The sequence below is a fragment of the Salvelinus fontinalis genome, chromosome 31 (genome assembly GCF_029448725.1).
Source record: "Salvelinus fontinalis isolate EN_2023a chromosome 31, ASM2944872v1, whole genome shotgun sequence".
Lineage (NCBI taxonomy): Eukaryota > Metazoa > Chordata > Actinopteri > Salmoniformes > Salmonidae > Salvelinus > Salvelinus fontinalis.
In genome coordinates this window covers 28,889,024-28,910,883 of record NC_074695.1, presented here as the reverse complement: position 1 = coordinate 28,910,883, position 21,860 = coordinate 28,889,024, and the positions used below count along the sequence as shown (strand labels likewise).

At 40.4% G+C, this 21,860-nt stretch overlaps 2 protein-coding genes across 4 annotated transcripts; one reads left to right on the top strand and one right to left on the bottom strand.

The window, feature by feature from the left end:
* The first annotated feature begins 4,570 nt into the window (after positions 1-4,570).
* LOC129829993 (high mobility group protein HMG-I/HMG-Y-like) lies at positions 4,571-14,025 on the top strand. 3 transcript variants are annotated; one of them, XM_055892091.1, is made up of 6 exons: positions 4,571-4,734; positions 5,634-5,743; positions 6,441-6,521; positions 7,564-7,620; positions 9,046-9,096; positions 9,341-11,592. In XM_055892091.1, exons 2-6 carry the CDS (start codon positions 5,648-5,650, stop codon positions 9,539-9,541), a joined length of 486 nt encoding a protein of 161 aa, XP_055748066.1. In that variant the 5' UTR covers positions 4,571-4,734; positions 5,634-5,647; the 3' UTR covers positions 9,542-11,592. The 3 variants fall into 3 exon arrangements, with proteins under 3 accessions (XP_055748066.1, XP_055748068.1, XP_055748067.1); XM_055892092.1 differs by lacking the exon at positions 4,571-4,734 and adding an exon at positions 4,757-4,977; XM_055892093.1 differs by lacking the exons at positions 9,046-9,096; positions 9,341-11,592 and adding an exon at positions 11,787-14,025 and having other exon boundaries at positions 4,585-4,734.
* Positions 14,026-14,201: 176 nt separating this feature from the next.
* Positions 14,202-20,807, bottom strand: LOC129829995 (small integral membrane protein 29-like). The gene is given in 6 exon segments (XM_055892096.1): positions 14,202-18,008; positions 18,733-18,838; positions 19,361-19,386; positions 19,550-19,767; positions 19,770-19,849; positions 20,625-20,807. Coding segments are annotated over 5 exon segments (450 nt in total). The 5' UTR covers positions 19,801-19,849; positions 20,625-20,807; the 3' UTR covers positions 14,202-17,939.
* Between the last annotated feature and the right edge of the window lie 1,053 nt (positions 20,808-21,860).

Here is a 21,860-nt window from a genome sequence, read left to right as displayed (position 1 = left end):
CAAGCTAGCAATTACTTCACGCTGGAAGAAGTTAAGCTATACACTAAAGCTAAATATAGTTTACTTAACTAAAGTTACTTTAAAAAATAGTTCACCACATTCAAACTACTTTGTGATAAATTATCATATCAAAATCTGAAATGTCATAGATTAAAAATTGCAAGAACATATCACTCTGGAGTCAGATGTTAACAGAATGTGTAATTTAGCCCATTAAATACAAAAACTATGTTTCAAGCAGTGGAGGCTGCTGAGGGGAGGAAGGCTCATAGTAATGGCTAAAATGGTGTCATTGGAGTGGTATCAACCACATGGAAACCACATCTTTGATGTGTTAGATACCGTTCCATTTACTCCATTGCAGCCATTATTGTGAGCCGTCCTCCCCTTAGCAGCCTTCACTGGTTTCAAGTGGGAATTAAGCAGGTCTGATGCCGGAAATGCAAATAAATTATTGCCTACTTCACCCATATTTTATTACATTTTTGCTAAAAAAGTAGTGTGGTTTCAGTAGTTAGCTACATCGCTGCATGTCAAAAAAAAGTCATTAACTACTGCAAACACTACCAAAATGTAATTTTAGCTCAACAACCACCAAGTTTCTGCAAATGTCATTAAATGACTAGTTGAGCTACATGTAGTTCATTACTCCCCAATACTACATATTGCGTACATTTATCCAATCCTTTCAGATCTACCATAGTGCATAGAAGGGTAGAGGATGGGCAGGGGTTGATTTGGTATAGGCGTTGAGATTTGAATGCAATTCAAATTCAATTTTACATACAAAGATGCATTTTGTTATTGCTGTTATTATACTTATATCAGAAAGGATTTACATATCAGTCAGAGTAATTGTGTGTCAACCCAATTTTATTGTAAAGTTTTGGAAATGATAGCCTTTGCAAAATGAAGGGCATTAGATGTAGGGCTATAACTATCTGGCGCCAAAGCCTGACCCTGGAATGTCACCCAGAGGATCCTTACCTAGAGGGTTCAGGATGTGAAAATTAAAGTGGAGCTCTGACTCGCACAGGAAGTTATTTTTCCGAATGATGCATCACGGTGAAATTAGGTAGTGCGATATGTTATTTCAGTTTCAAATAAATACCAGCACTTTATTCATTAAATGAGCAGCACGCGCCACTTCCTGTGTTTGTGTGAGTCAGCCATTACTCATCATGAACTTCAGTGAATCAGTCCCCATCTGTTGCCACCTCACCTCCACCCGCCCCTTCCGCTTAGAAAAATGACACTCTCTCCCATCCCCGCCCACCTTGCCTTGCCTCTGCATGCCCTGTTCCCTCGTTCACCCCTCCTGAGGTCCTGTCTGGAGAACTGTGCTAAGTGTATGTTTATATGTCTCCCTCTTCTCTCTCTCTTTATCCCTTTCTCTGACTCCTCACTCTCCCTCCCTCTTTCTGTATTTCCCTCTTGCAGGACGAGTGTGTGCGTAGTATGAGTCATTTCCAGATCCATCCTGGGCCAATACTAGCCGCACACGCAGGGGGAAACCCAGGCGCAGGCAGGAATAGGATGTTTTGGTCCACATCTGTTAGTCAGTTTGGCTGCAGAGCTCTGTGGTTTGCACAGAGCCTAAAGGAGGAAGAAAGATAGGAGAAAGGGGGTTAGCATGCCAAAGTGGGCCAAGACCCCCCCAGAGTTTATTAGGACTCCCATAGCCTAGAATTGCCTGTGATCGTCTACAAGCCAGGAGACGGTTCTCCAGAGAGTGCTTTAAGTCTGGAATGGAAGTGATTGGCTTTTTGGTGTGTTTCATTGTGTGTTTTTGCTGAATTTTAACTGGAATGTTTTGCAGCCTTTTGTGGTTAGTGATAAGAAAGCCATTTGTTTTTTGTTCAGCTGCAACTAGGGGAGTTTCCTTATCACTTTGTAATGCTGAATTCTGCATGATTATTTATCCATTGAAATGAAAGTATTTATATTCAAGCTTAAGTGTTAACTGTCAACAGACTGCTTTTTAATGCAACCCAACTCACAATTTAGAATACAGGTGTTGTCTACTTGTGGTGAAATACTATTTGGGGTATGTATTTCAAATACTTTACTGGGGAAAAGTTTGAGAATACTTTTTTCCATGTGAAAACATATTATTTGAACACAGGTCCGTTATTGCCTACACCATTACTCAGTTCTGCCATGTCTAATCTAAAAAAAAATATTATAGCACAAGTACATCAGCTACTGCCCATCATCACCCTGTCCTGCTCCAGGCTGTACATGGTGCATAGTTAAAGTCCTACTCCAGTCTTCTTTTCAGCTCGTTTATCACCTGATTTACTTCAAGGGATACTTCAGGATTTTGGCAATATCTACATCCCCAGAGTCAGATGAACTCGTGGATTTGTATGTCTCTGCGACTCTTCGTGCAGTTTAAGGAAGTTGCTAACTAGCGTTAGTGCAATTGCTAACTGGAAGTCTATGGTAACAGCAAACAGCCAGGGCCTTTCCTCTTTTGTTCTCTATTGTTCCTCAAGCAAGGGGGGGGGGGGGGGGGGGCGATGACATCAGAGTGCACCATCAGACCAACTCTTTGAATTGGCTTACTCCATGAAGTTTTAAAAAAAACACACAAAAAACTATTTTTCTCAAAACATATTTGTTCACCCTTAAGTTTGTACATTATTGTAGGGATATTGTTTTTCAACAGAAAAGGTAAAGAAATGGTGAGTTTTTAAGCAGCAAGGCTCATCCCATCTTTGGGTGGAGGACATTCCTTAGACACACACTCACTGAGCTGGTTGCCCTGTGTTCATCAGTATAGAGAGCATGGCAGAGGCTTGGGGAGGATGGGGGGGGGGGGGGGGGGGGATTTGCGGGTGGATAAGTTAGGGGGACTGGGGGAAAAAAGAGAGGAAGGAAATGAATAGAGTGAGAGGGGGAGCTGGCGTGCCAGGCAAGCACATGCTGAGCAGAACATTTGATTCATTCAGAAAAAGAGAACTTCTCTCCATTCATTCCCCATCTAATTTCCCCCATTACCCACTCATCCTATCTGCCCACCATGTACAGTAGTATACATACACTGTATATCTCACCAGATACTGTACACACAGGCTCATACTCTGAAGCCTCTGTACTAACCAATTCACCATAAACTAAAATCTCTATTTACCTAACTATTTGTTCACCGAACGATTTACATTTGAAACTAACACAATTTCTTTAAACAAGATACTTTTAAAAACAAACTGCAAACTGAAAATGTGTTCAAAGTATCCTGTGAAACTGCTTTTTGTTTTGTTTTAATGTTTCAGTTGTACCAGCTATTATAGAAATTATTCAATAATGTGTCAATTGCTAAATAAACATATCACACTGATGGTTGTAATTACTGCATTATTACATTTTATTTCACTGTTCGCTGTTTCTTTAAAATGCCTACTTGAGTAACACATAGTACATTTAAGCAAATGTACATTCCAGCAATAATTGTTTTGTTTTATTTGTGCTTATTGGTGTGAAACTGAGTCCTAGACAGTCAGATGGAACCAAAGATAACTATATAGCAGCCTAGCAGGCACATGGAAAGCATTTGTTGAGCGGGGGGGATTGGGATGTGTTCCTGTTCCAGCTTAGGAGGATGGGAGGTGTGTGTCTGGGGGAAAGGTGGCAAGGTGTAATACACTTCACCACAGTAGATGGCTCATTGTCATCTGTCCCTTATTCTATGTTTGGGCAGAGTGGGGGATATGGAGCCATTTGCTGCTAAAAAGGTGTGTTCCAATGGGACATCAGTTAATGGTTTGACACCTATCTCTCTCACATGCATTGTGAACCCATCAACTCCAGGTTGGGAGATTTACATTCAAGTAAAGCTATAGGTCTGGTGGAGAGGTTTACCGATGGAGGAGGGTGACTATGCATACAGTACGGTGGCAGTTACGTCATGCAGTAATCACGCCAGTAAACATAATCTATCTGATAACAGACAGAGGTTTCCTTTGTTTCTTTTCATTTAATGTTTTCTTATCTAGCTTGTCTATCTCATATATTTAAATCTCTTGTTACAGTTCACAGAATGCACCTTAAGCCAAGTTTATATGTTATGAATACCTAAGCTATATAACCATATTTTTAAATGCTATTTAATGACACACAGTCCTGAATGAATTGAAACCATTAACCACACTATTAAAGCAAACTCCTTAATGTATAGATACACTCAAAGAGTGGGACACCATTTCTTTGTATAAATGGAGAACATGCTAAATGTGATAGGCTACAAGCCTACTAGGCCTACTTACAATACAACTTTTTTACTTGGTTTCTATTATATGTAGTCATCCAGTAATTACTTTCCATGAACGCAAAACTTAAAAAAAACGTGATTTCAAGGTACACCATTTCTTTCAAACCAAGGATAATATTTCATTATTTAATATTGCTGTGGGAACACTACAGACTGTAGCTTTAACCTGGCTGTAGGAATAAAGAAATGTCAGACTACAGGTTAGCCACCTGGAAACTGAAACAATACATCTGGATGTGAATGGGGGTTGGGGAAGGATGAAGGGGCTGGGGTGTTGGGTTGATGATGGTGGCCCACTTATCATATCTCCGCCCTCCAATGTTATAGCTCCTGTGAGGACGCCTCTTTAAATTGCCCTAAACTCCTTGAGACTGGCGCATTTTCTTTATCTTGGGGAAAGACAGACAGCTATTTTTAGCACGCTTTGGATCTGCACTTTCGCCTGCTTCGTTTTAAATAAGGTAATTTTAAACAATCATACAATATGTTTTACTTTCTCTTGTCTAGGGATTCTCTTCAATAGCATACTTCTATTTGCTGTGCTGCACACTGGAATTTAAAGGGGCGGATTTTGTGTAGCCTAGTCTCTGTCGAATAAAACAAGAGCTTTAGCTAAAGGATTTAACCGGTAAAACAAGCGACTGGTTTGTGGGTGAACCATTCGTTATAATTCGGCGGAGGGCCATAATCTTCAAGGGATCAAGGTAGGAGCAATCCAACCTATTGCAACGAACACAAAACTGACCTTGCATTCGGTCACGTTTTCATGCTATTTTGACATAGGATTCGATAGGCTGGAAGCGTAAATGTTGTAAATGTGCTTCGATAACATTTTTTAGACTAAAATAACGATATTGCATACAGTCTTATTCCGATTGAATTTCCTATTTTTGTTTTCGTTTGCGTATTGTGCCTGATGGAGCAACGGGGCACCCGTAGCGACTGGGCTTTAAACATTCAGCCTATACCAAACTAGGACATTTCACTCTGCTGTAGCCTCGCATGCAGTTTGTATTTCTAAATTATTGCTATTTGTGCAGTTCTTGAATTGTGGCAATTGCATTCATCACATTGTTTTCGCTTAAATAAAGATTTCCTTGGTAGACTGTCTCCATTGCGGACTCCGTCTGTATGTAGTCTTATACACAACCGGTTGAACCGTTTATTTATCAGTAGTCCACGAATGCAGCACAGATGAGACACAAATAGTGCTGCAAATGCTTATGTCACTGTACTTACTATGTAATAACACTATTAAGAACCCTACGGTAAAGGGTCAGTTTTACATACAACAATAGAGATTGTAGTATATGCAATTGACATGCATTGTGAAAATAGACACTATTATTATTATTCTTAGGATTACACCTCAACATGAGTGATAAGGGCACCATCTCAGCAAAAGAGGGAGCAGAGAAGAGGGGACGTGGAAGGCCAAGGAAACAGCCACCGGTGAAAAGTGGTTCTGATGTAAGTGTCTTTATAACACAACATTACTTTCTCTGTGTATGATAGATCATGTGTAGGCCCTGGAGTTTGCCTGCAGAGCCCCCCCCCCCCCCCCCCCCACCACCACCAGCCATGGATGTGTGCATCTGTAATGGTCATCATGTGTTCTGGCAGGTTGTCCGTGATATGTAACCTGAACCCCTTAAACCAGTAGTAACCCACATACTCTACCTCTGCTTCTAACTGATCGGTTTATGTAAGCAAAGCAGAAGCAATGTTTTCCCGTAGCAGTCTTCACTGGTCTTCATAAAGCTATATTATTGTTGGGTTATAGTAAGCTACTTCCTACATACCTCTTATTGTATGGTCTGATTTAAACCACTGTCATTTCTCTAGAGCTTGTTACAGTTAATAGAACTTGGCAGCCTGTGGCTATGACCACCTGTTAGTCCTAAAGTAGCAACGGGTGTCAGTTGCACTGACCTTGAACAGCGCACTCTTTGTGTCTTGAATAATAAAGTATTCCGTTTAAGAAGGTGTGTGCTTCACATCATATACCATGTTGTGTTTGCACTCCAAAAAATACACTTCATTTATTGTTGCGCCCATAGTGTCAACCCGTGGGATGCAACAACTATAAAACCACCATTTACATGTTTTCATCTTTGGCTGTAATGTTGTGCTGTCCGCCTGACCATTTCCCATATTTTTCTTTCAGGAGCCCAGTGGGTCCCCTACCCCAAAGAGGCCCAGGGGACGGCCAAAAGGCAGCAAGAACAAGACTGTCACCAAGGGCAAGGTAAGGCAATTTGGTAGCCCTATTTTTACACAACTGAGTGAATGTGACCTGCTACTGTCACTTACGCTTAGCAGTCATCCTGCCAAAACCTGCAGGCCCCTGTTGACCAAAGGTTACCATTAGGGTCAGATGGAGCAGCTGTCACAAGCCCCTATAGTTTTAGCTGCCCCTATGGTTTTAACTTGATATTACCTGAGTTTTCAACCTCATTCTCATATTCAAGCACTAAGTAATTTTCATGTCCCTATGACGGTTGATGACCCTTTTGTTATCACAAGGGCAGCTAACCTCATCAGGTTCAAAGAATGTCTGTTGTTAAGTACGATTTATACGTTAACTGTACCTATTTTGGCCCTTCTCGCCTCAAGTGTAAAAAATAACAGGACCAGAGCTTCCCTTTCTAAGATCTTAGTTTACTGGCTGCTTGAAGAGACACTCAGTTTTGAGTTAATACTTCCCACTGGCTTCCTGTCCTCCAGCTTCCTGTAGCTTGTCATGCACAGTGTGGTGCAGGTGCAGCAGGCTGCAAGACTGTTTCCAAGCTGACATTACACCCCCCCCCCCCAACACACATCCCTAGTTCTTTTCTCCCCGTTGTCACCATAGCAACAGGCGAGTTCTATTCCTCGCCCCAACCCCCACGCTCCTCTAAGCACTGTGTGTTGGTGTGTCTATGTGTATGTGCGGGGAAGGGATATATGTGTATGTGTGTTTAGGTTCAAGGATAGATCTGAAGTGGGCTCAGGGAAGGGATATATGTGTATATATGCATATGTGTTTAGGTTCAAGGATAGATCTGAAGTGGGCTCGTTTCTTCTTGCCCAGTTTCACCAGCTGTCTCTGAGCCCCAGACCAGGTGGCCAGCGAACTGGAGTGCCCTGTGTGCAGTTCCTGTCAGCTTCCAAGATAATAGCCAATGAACCTGATGCCCTCAAGCCATCTGCTTTCTTATAGGAGTATTAGTGCCCTCTAGTGACAGTAGATTAGCAGTTTTCTGTGCAGTTAGATTAATTGTTTGTTTTTCTTCCCTCGGTTTCTACAGAAGACACCAGCAGCCTCAACTGCAGGGATGAAACGCAGGGGAAGACCTAAGAAGGAGGTAAGAGTAATTCTTATTATCATAGGTCTTAATATTATGGTTAACTATGCCTCCCTCAGTAATGTCCCTTGACTCTGACACACTCCTAAATGAAAAAACTTTTTTTTCCTCCATTGGTCCACTGTTATTACAGTTCCATAATGTTTTGCATGTTAGTAGCTACGTTTTCAAGAAGCAAAGTTTCACGTGCCACATCATGATGCTGCAAAACAAATCATTATGATGCTGCAAAACACATCATTATGGTGCTGCAAAACAAATCATTATGATGCTGCAAAACAAATCATTATGATGCTGCAAAACAAATCATTATGATGCTGCAAAACACATCATTATGGTGCTGCAAAACAAATCATTATGATGCTGCAAAACAAATCATTATGATGCTGCAAAACAAATCATTATGATGCTGCAAAACACATCATTATGGTGCTGCAAAACAAATCATTATGGTGCTGCAAAACAAATCATTATGATGCTGCAAAACAAATCATTATGATGCTGCAAAACACATCATTATGATGCTGAAAAATGCATTATCGCGATGCTGAAAAATGCATTATCACGATGCTGCAAAACACACCAGTATGATGCTGCAAAACACATCATTATGGTGCTGCAAAACACATCATCATGGTGCTGCAAAACACATCATCATGGTGCTGCAAAACACATCATCATGGTGCTGCAAAACACATCATCATGGTGCTGCAAAACACATCATCATGGTGCTGCAAAACACATCATCATGGTGCTGCAAAACACATCATCATGGTGCTGCAAAACACATTGTCATGATAATGTGACAAGTGACACTTTGCTTCTTCAAAATCTTTAAAACTTGACTGCTGACATGCAAAACATTTTGGGACAGTATCAACAGTGGACTAATAGCTTTTGAATGGATTTTTCCTTTAAGTCGCCACTGTTTGGTTCCCCTCCACATGCTCACCGCTGCCAGAAATCCCAAAGGTTAAAATGCTTATGGCTAGTTCATACAAACAAAATGATGTACAATGAACAGTCAAACTCGAACAATCCTAAACAGACACAATTTTGTAACCTAACAAACTCATTCCAGGTGAACTCCAAACCCACCACCCCTGTGATTGGTTGAATTAAGTTGAGGGAGGGTTTTCAGTGGCTGCTGCTTATATTCCACTGCTATTAAGCCATCAACAAAAAAACACGGCAGCTATTGTGTGCAAATGAAAACATTCAACTTAACCTTTTCTGTTTGCAACAACCAGCTACCAGATGTGAAGTCAACTACACCTGGAGTATATTGCTTAATTTAAAACAATAAATATTCCAGACAACTTGCATTGAAGAAACATTCAGGATGACTTTCTTGCAACAAACACTGATAGTTCTGATGAGGAATTGTTTAGTTCTGATGAGGAATTTGCACATTTTGACCTAAAGCTGACCTGTGGGACTCGTCCTCATGCGATTCTGAGGACAGGTAAGGACGAGGTAAGCAATGATTGTTGAATTCTCTAAACACAACACTCTATGTAAAATAAAACTATTTAAGACTTACATATATGACAATATAGTTTTGAAGTAGTTGTGTTTTGCATTAAGGGGAATGTGTTCACTAGATGTTTTGTGGTATTGAATTTGTTGTTGATTAAACCTAAACCTTTAGCTGTACCTAACTGTAGATAATTATCCTTTCATGATAACTCATGTCATAACTTCTTTATTTATCTTTAAGGGGGAACAAACACTGGGGGAGACCTGGGGCTCTGGGGAGAAATATGAGCGTCGTCTTGCCAGCGCCAAAATACTTGCTCTGTATTTATGTCAGGACAAAGAGCTGGAGCAGGAGGGATGGAGGCTAGGAAATAGTTCTTATGCAAGGGTTATGTTGGAAGCTATGATGCAACTAGTGGCCAGTTGTACGCCAGAGATGTGAGAATGTTTTAAGTCTGTATATCTCCCGAGCTTGATTGAGCGCCAGCGGAAAGAGCTCAAGGAACTCTTGGCAAGCCTGTACTGGACTGAGAGACTTATTAAGGAGTCTGAGAGACTTATTAAGGCGTGCTATGCATCACTATGTACAGTTGAAGTCGGAAGTTAGGTTGGAGTCATTAAAACTTGTTTTTCAACCACTCCACAAATGTATTGTTAACAAACTATAGTTTTGGCAAGTCAGTCAGGACATCTACCTTGCGCATGACACAAGTAATTGTTCCAACAAATGCTTACAGACAGATTATTACACTTATAATTCACTGTATCAGCGGGTCAGAAGTTTACATACACTGCCTATACACAGCTTGGAAAATTCCAGAAAATGATGTCATGGCTTTAGAAGCTTCTGATAGGATAATTGACATAATTTGAGTCAATTGGAGGTGTACCTATGGATGTATTTCAAGGCCTACCTTCAAACTCAGTGCCTCTTTGCTTGACATCATGGGAGCATCAAAAGAAATCAGCCAAGACCTCAGAAAATAATTTGTAGACTTCCACAAGTCTGGTTCATCATTGGGAGCAATTTCCAAATGCCTGAAGGTACCACGTTCATCTATACAAACAGTAGTACGCAAGTATAAACACCATGGGACCACGCAGCCATCATACCGCTCAGAAAGAAGACGCATTCTGTCTCCTAGAGATGAACGTACTTTAGTGCGAAAAGTGCAAATCAATCCCAGCAAAGGACCATGTGAAGATGCTGGAGGAAACGGGTACAAAAGTATCTATAGTATCCACAGTTAAGTCCTATATTTACATAACCTGAAAGGCCAATCAGCAAGGAAGAAGCCACTGCTCCAAAACCGCTATAAAAAAGCCAGACTACGGTTTGCAACTGCAAATGGGGACAAAGATCATACTTTTTGGAGAAATGTCCTCTGGTCTGATGAAACAATAATAGAACTGTTTGGCCATAATGACCATTGCTATGTTTGGAGGAAAAAGGGGGAGGCTTGCAAGCCGAAGAACACCATCCCAACCGTGAAGCACGGGGGTGGCAGCATCATGTTTGCTGCAGGAGGGACTGGTGCACTTCGCAAAATAGATGTCACCATGGGGATGGGAAATTATGTGGATATATTGAAGCAACATCTCAAGACATCAGTCAGGAAGTTAAAGCTTGGTCGCAAATGGGTCTTCCAAATGGACAATGACTCAAAGCACACTTCCAAAGTTGTGGCAAAATGGCTTAAGGACAACAAAGTCAAGGTATTGGAGTGACCATCACAAAGCCCTGCCCTCAATCCTATAGAACATTTGTAGGCAGAACTGAAAAAGCGTGTGCGAGCAAGGAGGCCTACAAACCTGACTCGGTTACAGCAGCTCTGTCAGGGTGAATGGGCCAAAAGTCACCCAACTTATTGTAGGAAGCTTTTGGAAGGCTACCCGAAACGTTTGACCCAAGTTAAACAATTTAAAGGCAATGCTACCAAAGACTAATTGTGTGTATGTAAACTTCTGACCCACTGGGAATGTGATGAAAGAAATTAAAGCTGAAATAAATCATTCTCTCTACTATTATTCTATCATTTAACATTCTTAAAATAAAGTGGTGATCCTCACTGACCTAAGACAGGGAATTTTTACTAGGATTAAATGTCAGGAATGATGAAAACTGAGTTTAAATGTTTTTGGTTAAGGTGTATGTAAACTTTCGACTTGAACTGTATGTTCTGTTATAGAGCTATTGAGGAACTGTCAAGTTTAAACCTTTATCAGCCATTTTATTTACAAAGAAAGAAAATGTGTCTTTGCCTTCCAGACATGCTTTTATTGAGTCGATAGTGCACTAGAGTGAACCACTGTTACTTGTCTGAAACACAGATCAGTTGGTCTTTCATTTTACTTCATTCATATTGTATCTGCTTCGTATTATGTACATACTATTTTCTACATATTTACACATCCAATCTTTTTGTTGTTGTTACTATTTTTTTTTGCACAATTGTAGGTTAAGTTAATTCAGAATAAAACATGCACTGAAAATACTTGTCTTGAGTGAGTCTTTGACCCGATTAGGTATAGTTGAATCCTAATAGATACTGTTGTTGTTATTGTAGTTGAAAGATTGATGCACTGTCTGCTGGTGACTTAGAGTATATTTAATCCAATTCCGTTTTGTTGTTGGTGTGAACCAGGAGAAACATGGGTTGACCGGTCTGTGTTTGGTGTCTCTTCAGGAAAAGGAGGAACAGACAGCCAAGGAATCATCATCTGAAGAAGGAGAGGAGGAGGAAGACCAGTAAACTTGCTACCTCACTCAACATACTGACTTCCTGTCAACCAGAGCTGGACTGAATCTCCAATACTGGTGCCACCCCAACCCCTGTTCTACTGTTCACTTTCTTGCCTTCTAGCCAAAGGAGGGTCAACAACACAGTTCATCCAACCTCTATCTGCAAATGCACTGGAAAACCAATGGATGTTTCTCAACAAGCATATAACTATCAAATAATCACAGGACAGGTGACAGACAACACTTTCTCTGTGGGTATGTCATGGTATTGCAAGTCTTTTATATTGGACTAAAGTATGCTCTGATGATGAGTTTTTGGACATGCATCTTTCAAAAGACTGTAGTGTATAGGACATTCTCTCGGCTTAGCGGTACAATTTTTTCCCTAACACCGGTATCTTGAGCTGGTATGGCATATACACTTATTTCCAGGTTTTCTATTGGACAAAAGGTGAGTTTTGCCTATACTTGCTTTTTAAGTGTGAAGTGGTTAATCTATCCATTACACCTACTTACCAGTGATCTCTAGGATATACAGTATGATCATTGAATATACGGTTATAGCAATGTTATTCATGTATAATCTCTGTAGTAGACATCTCCCTGTTACTCCTGATTGTGCAGAATTGTTCCTCCCTCCCACCCAAAATAAGCTGTCCCTTACTAGTCTCTCTGGTGTGACTTGTGCTTGTCTCCCTATAGCCTCTTTGGGGCGCCACTGGAAAAGGCTTGTGTAAACTAAAGTGTACTGTTATTAATCAAAGATCTGATCAGACTGATTGTTTTTTATCGTGTTCCTCCGGGTCACTACATGCCCTCAAATACCTGAGGAATTGTGCTGCTTTGACGTCTACGAAAACCCAACATAATTATGTCATAATGGCTTAAGGATGGGTAGGCATTCATTGAGTGGGGAGCTACATTCTCTCACCACTCCAGGGAGCTTTTATTGAACTCTGGCATCTGCTGTTCCTCTTAATGTGGGCCTCCAGTCTACAGTACTTGTTGCAACCCATCGCCACTTGGTCAGTTCTAGGTGAAACAAACTGTGGTTGCCCAAACTAGGAGCTGGATTGTTACTGTTGTGGCACTGTTTTATCCAATAGGTCTGTATAATAGCTGATCATTCCATTTCACCTCTTTACATGCCCAAGGCCCGTTCTGTGTCATCACTTTGTACAGGATGTTGAAATACTCTGCTCTGTCTGTGAGGATACAGTCAGTGTCTGCTGTCTACTCTAGAAAAACTGTTTTTTGTTGTTGTTTCTCAGTGTTTCTCAGTGTCAGGGATCTCTAGATCACAGTCCAGTTACTGGGTCTCTCCTCAAACCTACAAGCTGCTACAAACTCAGTTATAAAAACCCGTAAAACTGCATTGTGCCTGACAAGGCCCAGAATCTCATACTCACTTAACTTTCCCATATTGCATTCTTCAACTGGTTTCAAATGTACAATGTAACCTCTGGCAAGTGTTTGAGAAATGTTTGTATTACATAGTCTGTGTATTTTCTGTCTTTTTTAATCTAACTAGTTTGGTATTTTAAAGACAACTGCCTAGCTACTAGTGAAAGTGTGCTCACCCCCCCCCCCTTTTTATAACCTAGCTTAGACAGGTCACTAAGCCAATGTGTAAAGTCAGGGAGATCTGGCAGTTTTGCAAACTGTGTTCGCTGACTGTAGTCGATTAGCCAGCGTGTTCTATCTTTTTAATAAATCTTACTTCTGGTGCACTGAAATGTTAGCTTGGTTCAGGTTGTTCAGATTGTCATGTGTGTGTTTAGTGACAAAAACTGGGTGTTCTCTCCAGCTTGTAATTCCGTTGTAGGCCTCGTGCGGCTTTGGCACCGTGCTCTTTTCCATGTAAAAGTCTCTAATGGCACCCTATTCCCTTTATAGTGCACTACTTTAGACCAGAGCCCTGTTCAAAGGTAGTGCACTATATAAAGAATAGGGTACCATTTGAGGGGTATCATGTTCATGTGGAACTCCGGTAATGAAATATATCCAATCACAGCTGCAACTATTTTGACAATGTCCTTATGTACCAACATCATCCATGTACATTAATTCATGCAAAGTTGAGATGGGATCATTCTTTTAAATGTACACTGTCTATATTTCTATTGTGCCCTATGACAATTTGTATCCAGAAATGGTCAATAAATACAAGAATGTATCATTTGTTCGGTTGTCTTGTCCTGTATCCTCTTCACTTAAAATATATAGGCCTACGTTGTAAGACTAACAAACTCTAGACTAATGTATAGATCTATTACACAGTTTATCCTTGGCTTATTGCAGCTCTTTCCCAGTTTCTCCCGATTGTCACTGACGTTATCAAATTATTACAAAGCCTGGATAGGTACTCCTCTTTCCATTTTATTTTTCCTTTACATCCAGACCATCCATAAAAAGTCCATAATTTCACTCTAAGATATATTCAAGTTTACTTCATGGACAGTACAATCAAGCAACAGAAATATTCAGTCTTTTAACAAGTGTGTGAAACCTTGATAAGTCAAAATTACATAAAAATGTATTTTCATCAGTAGTTTATATCCTGGATTTCTTCAGAATTCACCACTGCAATTCCCCAAAGAAACTGTTTATAGTAAGCAGGTTTGCCATGTTTGGAACAGTGCAATGCTTTTTAATCAAATACATTATTACAGTTGAATTCAGAAGTTTACATACACATAGGTTGGAGTCATAAAACTCACTTTTCAACCACTCCACAAATTTCTTGTTAACAAACTATAGTTTTGGCAAGTCGGTTAGGACATCTACTTTGTGCATGACAATAAATTTTTCCAACAATTGTTTACAGATTATTTCACTTATAATTCACTGTATCACAATTCCAGTGGTTGAGAAGTTTACATACACTAAGTTGACTGTGCATTTAAAAAGCTTGGAAAATTCCAGAAAATTATGTAATGGCTTTAGAAGTTTCTGATAGGCTACTTGACATCATGAGTCAATTGGAGGTGTACCTGTGGATGTATTTCAAAGACTACCTTCAAACTCAGTGCCTCTTCACTTGACATCATGGGAAAATCAAAAGAAATCAGCCAAGACCCTAGAAAAAAAATTGTAGACCTCCACAAGTCTGGTTCATCCTTGGGAGCAATTTCCAGACGCCTGAGGATACCACATTCAACTGTACAAACAATAGTACGCAAGTATAAAACACCATGGGACCACGCAGCCGTCATACCGCCCAGGAAGGAGACGCTGTCTTCTAGAGATGAACGTACTTTAGTGCGAAAAGTGCAAATCAATCCCAGAACCACAGCAAAGGAGGAAACAGGTACAAAAGTATCTATATCCACAGTAAAACGAGTCCTATAGCGACAAAACCTGAAAGGCCAATCAGCAAGGAAGAAGCCACTGCTCCAAAACCGCCATAAAAAAGACAGACTATGGTTTGTAACTGCACATGGGGACAAAGATCTTACTTCTTGGAGAAATGTCCTCTGGTCTGATGAAACAAAAATAGAACTGTTTGGCCATAATGACCATCGTTATGTTTGGAAGAAAAAGGGGGTGGCTTGCAAGCTGAAGAACACCATCCCAACCGTGAAGCACGGGGGTGGCAGCATCATGTTGTGGGGGTGCTTTGCTGCAGGAGGGACTGGTACACTTCACAAAATAGATGTAATCATGAGGATGGAAAATTATGTGGATATATTGAAGCATCTCAAAACAGTCAGGAAGTTAAAGCTTGGTCGCAAATGGGTCTTCCAAATTGACAATGACTTCAAGCATATTTCCAAAGTTGTGGCAAAATGGCTTAAGGACAACAAAGATGGAGTGGCCATCACAAAGCCCTGCCCTCAATCCTATAGAACATTTTTGGGCAGAACTGAAGAAGCGTGTGTGAGCAAGGAGGCCTACAAACCCAACTCAGTTACACCAGCTCTGTCAGGAAGAATGGGCCAAAATTCACCCAATTTATTGTGGGAAGCTTGTAGAAGGCTAGCCAAAACATTTGACTCAAGTTAAACAATTTAAAAGGCAATGCTACCAAATACTAATTGAGTGTATGTAAACTTCTGACCCACTGGGAATCTGATGAAAGGAATAAAAGCTGAAATAAATCATTCTACTATTATTCTGACATTTCACATTCTTAAAATAAAAGTGGTGATCCTAACGGACCTAAAACAGGAAATTTTTACTACGATTAAATGTCAGGAATTGTGAAAAACTGAATTTAAATGCATTTGGCTGAGGTGTATGTAAACTTCTGACTTCAACTGTATATGTTTAATGTGCATGGGAATTAAGTCATAGACTTTATAAATAGTGGAGAGTAATATGTAGCAGTTCGCATTCAGGAGAAAGTCAACTAATCATGTCAAGTTTCAATTCCACATTAAAATAACTGGAAATACCTGATCTACAATGCGTGTACAAAACATTATGAACACCTGCTCTTTCCATGACATCGACTGACTAGGTGAATGCTACGATCCCTTATTGATGTCACTTGTTAAATCCACTTCAATTCGTGTAGATGAGGGGAAGGAGACAGGTTAAAGAAGGATTTTTAAGCCTTGAGATATGGATTGTGGATGTGTGCCATTCATAGGGTGAATGGACAAGACAAAAGATTTAAGTGCCTTTGAATGGGGTATGGTAGTAGGTGCCAGGCGCACCAGTGTGTCAAGAACTGCAGCGCTGCTGAGTTCTTCACACTCAACAGTTTCCCGTGTATATCAAGAATGGTCTACCACCCAAAAGACATCCAGCCAACTTGACACAACTGTGGGAAGCATTGGAGTCAACATGGGCCAGCATCCCGGTGAAACGCTTGCGACACATTGCAGAGTCCATGCCCCGGCGAATTGAGGCTGTTCTGAGAAGGTGCAACTCAATATTAGGAAGGTGTTGTTAATGCTTTGTACACAGTGTATATAGCCATGTTTAAATTATTATCAAGTGGATTCCAACATACGATACATGTGCTGATAAGATGATTGATTTCAATGGAAGCCTTCATCCTTCTCATCCTGAATACATGACATTCACAAATGCAAGGAGGAAAAGAGGGTAACTTAGAGCACATATAATTCAAGGATGAATCACTGGTCACTTATTTCTTTAAAGATATGGGTGGCTAAGGTTTCCTGAGTACTGTATACAGTCAGGCCTATGGCAGTCTTCGAAATAGATTATTCTGCTAGAAGAACAATCCTCCTGGTGCCCCGTCTTCCCAACAGGACATTTTTAGGGCAGTAGTCACAGCTAAATAGTGGAGGAGTGGGTGGGGTAGGGGGAGGTTGGTTGACTAGTTAGATTCATTTGCCATCTCTTCTCTCTCTATACATCCTCCTTCTGATTTCACCACCTTTTCATCATTACATACAGTATCTGTATGATGACGAGGAGGAGGTATTCTTTTGGTTGCTTTCATAATGGCATGCAAAGTGCCACAAACAGGGAAACAAAACAGCAACTTAAGAACTCAAATTGATTGATTGCATACCTTCTGTGTAACTTCTATTACATTGAATAGTGAGGGACATAGTAACCTAATTTTACACCACTAAAGCTAGTAGTACAACCGTAAGCATCCCACCCAAGGTCAAGGCTTTGCAAATCTCACTGGTATATTACTACTTAAAACAATAGACATTTAAGGCAAATGTAACACCAGTGTCTAGTTTGGATGGATGGCACCATCTTAGTTTCAGTAACGCCCACATTATGACAAACAGTATAAAATAAAATTTAAAAAAATTAAAAAAAATTGAATAAATAATCTCAAATAAATAAATGTCCACTAGTAGTTAGCCAACATGTCGTGGTTTAGGGTATGCCACAGCTTTCGGGCACAGGGGCATGGCATCAGAGGTTCACAATCACATAATAACCAACCTCCTCTTAGCTTAGAGGCTGACGCTGTACAAAGTAAATGCTCCAACAGAGATGATGATGACTGAGGAGAAGCATGATGCGGAATGCATGACAGGCTGTTCTCCATGCTTTTCCTAAAACCCCTTTATGTTGAATGACTGACAAATCTGGCATCTCAAGGGTTAACTCCACTAATCTGTTTGATGTCACAGATCTATGTCCTGCTCCAACACACTCATGCATGGGTATCTTTCATCAACAGGGGACGTTGTTGCTGGTATGATCGTGCCCAACCCTTCACCACCTGCAGACACAAAGTCACATACTAGATTTCAGATAATCTGACTGTCGCCTGAGTTCTTCTTCATTACTGTTGTATATGGCATGCATTTGAAATAAACACTGTGTGCAAATATCTTAAGTGACCCACAAGGTGTGCCTAAAGCTGAATTGACTTACACCAGAGTTGGAAACGACAGCTCAAGCTCCAACAGATCCAGCTAGGGGAGTTTTCCCCACGCGGCCGACACGCAATTTATACCGAGCAGAAACGTAAAGTGATATCAAGTCGGGTGACAAGACTCTCTGGGAGAGTTAGATAGAAAGGCATCCGACGCGCGGTCAGGATGCTCCGAACTATTATTCACATATAAGCGAGGGTACATAGTCGTACCGCATCTCTGCAAAATAAACCTACCTTTACATTTTAGTCATTAGCAGACACACTTATCCAGTTGACCAAGTTCTCAAATGTCTACATTCGTTGATATCGTCATTCATAAAATATTTTTAAAAGGCAGCACTGATTATCCTACAGCTCCACTTTCAGAACTGATCTTTTATTTTTTTACAAAGATGAAGCACAAAGCAGCTCCATTTGATATTACTACATTACATAAAAAGGCCTTTATTTATACATGGCCAAAGTTGCCATCTAGTGTTTATAAAAGTGCCACATAGGAAAGGATCTCAGATGTTACTGTAGCCTATCAATTGATTCATAGACAAAGACGAGGGTGAAATCATACCTTAGTATCTTCCTCTTTCCACAGCATTTCCTGTTCAACTTCATGTAATTCTTCAGAGGGGTCGTAAGTATAGACTGGAAGCAACTGGTGCCGGAGCCTGTCAATTCTGAAACACACAATAGGAAAGGAGTATACCGTGACATGGTGACCAATGAAAGAAGACAATTTTTTGACATTATTGTAAGATTTCTGTGTATTGTTCAAAAGGAGTTGGCCAATTTAAAAGGTGCACTATGCATAAATCACTCCACCATTTTCTGTTTGTTAAAATTATAATAGTTTGCCTAATTTCAGTTTATGTGAAAAAACAAGCAGACATTGTGTCGAGAATCCTTGTACCATCTAAACCGCTCTGAAATATATTTTCCATAAGCAAAAATATTTTATTTTCAGCTGTTTGACGCTGGTGTACAGTATCAAAAGCAAAAGACACAAAAACTAAACTTCTGGGAAGCATAGAAATAGCGCCCAGATCTACCTCAGACTGGCTTTCAAGGAGAATGAAAGATCTATAACAATCATTTCTATGTGAATTTGGCCAGGTCACCCAAAAAGTTACATAATGTAGCTTTAATAAGTAACCATACACCTGCTGAGAGCAATAAGGAAGAGAATAAAAGGAAGTTACCTTCTCTTCTTGCGCACATACAGCACCTGCAATAAAACAGATGACTAGTTTAGCTGGTTCAAATAAAATGCAGGAGTTGTTATGTGGTCATTTTAAAGGTTATTAAATCAAAAGCTTTAGCTCATCAAAGTAGTACTTCTTAACTGTATCACTGTAGGCCAACATGTGATGTTCCTGTTAGCCACTCACCACAGCTGCAGCTATCCCGATGAAGGTGATCAGGAAGAATGGTACCAACACAGAGCTGACTGCCACATCCCTGTCTATGGGGGCAGGGGGCTGAGTAGTGCTGTTCATTGCATATGTGTGGGTAGAGGTTGAGTCAGGGGCTGCTAGGCTGTCCCAGCCAAGCTTCGGAAGCAGCAAATCCCCAGTCGGATTGAGAAGTTAGGCGGTAGCAGTCCTCTCCCAGTTGTTTTTTCCTCATCCTTGTCGCTCATGTGACTTCCACATGGTCTCTCCCCTTTCACTAATCAGTGTGAAATATGCCTGAGTGGGCCAAAAGACAAAACAAGTAGAAATCACATGGTTAGGCATACGAGAAAGAGGAAAAAAATGGCAGAGAAATCTTCACCCAAATTTGATACAGATAGATCAAAGTGCACAGAGTAAATAGTTTCACTAACAGCTAGCTATGATGGCAAGCCTCTAATCTGCTTTCTAGCCACCGTTTCCACATGAAACGGTAATAGTAGAGAGCATGACCCATAATAGAAGTCACATTTTTGGATATGTCCTACATTTATACCTAGTAGTCATGTGGTCCACACAACAATGTCCATATTATTCACATGTGTGAGCTCGGGTAAAATTCTGCTCATGTTGGATTATCTGATTTAGCTTTAGCAAACTAATATTCAAATTTCTAGCTAAATTATTACAAATAATTTTAAAAGATTCAGATTTAGCGAATGTGCGCAGCACCCAGGCCGACGCACGTGAATAGCATACATCAAATATGCTGGTCACCACTACACTTGGTTGTATGATGGCCTTGGGTGGCCAAAACGGGCTTTTGGTAACCTAGTAAGTTAACTAGCTGTATTAAATGTGTTAAAGTTGCTACGCAAGCAATGTCATGCATCGTGTGTTTAGCTTGCTGAATTGAACAGCTCCAGTTAACGTTGTCACAGACCAACCTGGTAGCACAGCTTTTGGATTACGCAGCTCAATTTATTTTTCACTTTGGCGTATTGCAAGTGTCTTAGAAGAGTACCACTGCGGATAACCATATTGCTAGCTCTAAATTATTTGTCCAATTTACCTTAATCAGGAAAGTGGTTGTAATGAACTCACCGAACGTTACTCCTCTTTCACTTTGCAGCTAACCAGGAAGAAAACATAATAGCCCTTTGATTGACAAACCAATTCACGAAAGCAGGGAATGGGAGACGGAGGAATGCAGCCAATGAAGCGTCTCTGGAACAGACAGAAGCTGAGTGCTATGCACCTGATGCGTCGGTACGTGTCGCCAAACTCATACTGTACACCATTTATTAAGGACTGTCATATCAATTTACCAAATACTCTTTGGTATTTTAGTAGGCCTATTGTATGGAGGAAGAGGTAGTCCGTGCAGTGAGAGGGTTGACTTACAGCATTCCCCTCCTTCCATGAATATAGACAGATGGAATTGCAATTACATTTTTTCTCAGAGCAACTATTTTCCGCTTCCTCTCCCTCCCTCTCCATTGGGCTCTGCACCACAAATCCCTTCCCCTCACTAGGCCCTCGAAAACATAGCTCATGTAAACAGATGACTATGTCTGGCACATAGGCAGCCAGTTCAATACGAAGTTCAATACCAAGAACTGCAGGCAGACACAATGAGAGAAGGCCCAGGGCAGATAATGGACCACGCTTGGTCAAATTGGGGGGGAAACAAACATGTACAGTGTGAACCATAGACTAAGTAGACCATGGTGACTTATGGTAAACGTTAAAAAAAAGATGAGTCCTTGCTCAGGTATGGAGAGGATGGACAAAGTAAAGAGCAATCATATTTGGCACTGAGAAAGTTTGTACTGGTGGGAGACCTCTACTCATGTTGGTGCTTGGGAGATGAAATCATCTTTGTACTTGTGGGTCTATGTAAACCTACATTAAGGCATGGGCATTTACTGTACATCGACTGGTTGCTCTGATGTTTATTCGTGATTTGAACCTAGAACATTTTGATTATTTGGGCAGTTATAAAGAGCCTATCTACAGCAGAGTAAGAGCATGAACTCTGAAAAAAAGAGATGTGTTTATTCAATCTATAATTTAAAAAATAAATGTGTTTACATTAATCATACCTGCTATTTCAATAATTCACAGTGTTTTGTTTAAGGACAGGGTCCTCTAAGTCACTTACTGGTAAGTAAGCAGTAGATAAGAATGTGTAGTAAAGCTATAAACAACTGTAATAAAGATGTTTGATGAGACAAGAATGAATATGGCAAATTATTGTGAAAAAAGGCATGAAAAGTCATTGTTCAAAATTATCTTAACCCACCAC

Coding starts and splice junctions, on each gene's coding strand:
- LOC129829993 (XM_055892091.1), top strand. CDS start 5,648: ATGAGTGATAAGGGCACCATCTCAGCAAAAGAGGGAGCAGAGAAGAGG. Junction 5,744..6,440: donor CGGTGAAAAGTGGTTCTGAT/GTAAGTGTCTTT, acceptor TTTTTCTTTCAG/GAGCCCAGTGGGTCCCCTAC. Junction 9,097..9,340: donor TGAGGACAGGTAAGGACGAG/GTAAGCAATGAT, acceptor TTTATCTTTAAG/GGGGAACAAACACTGGGGGA.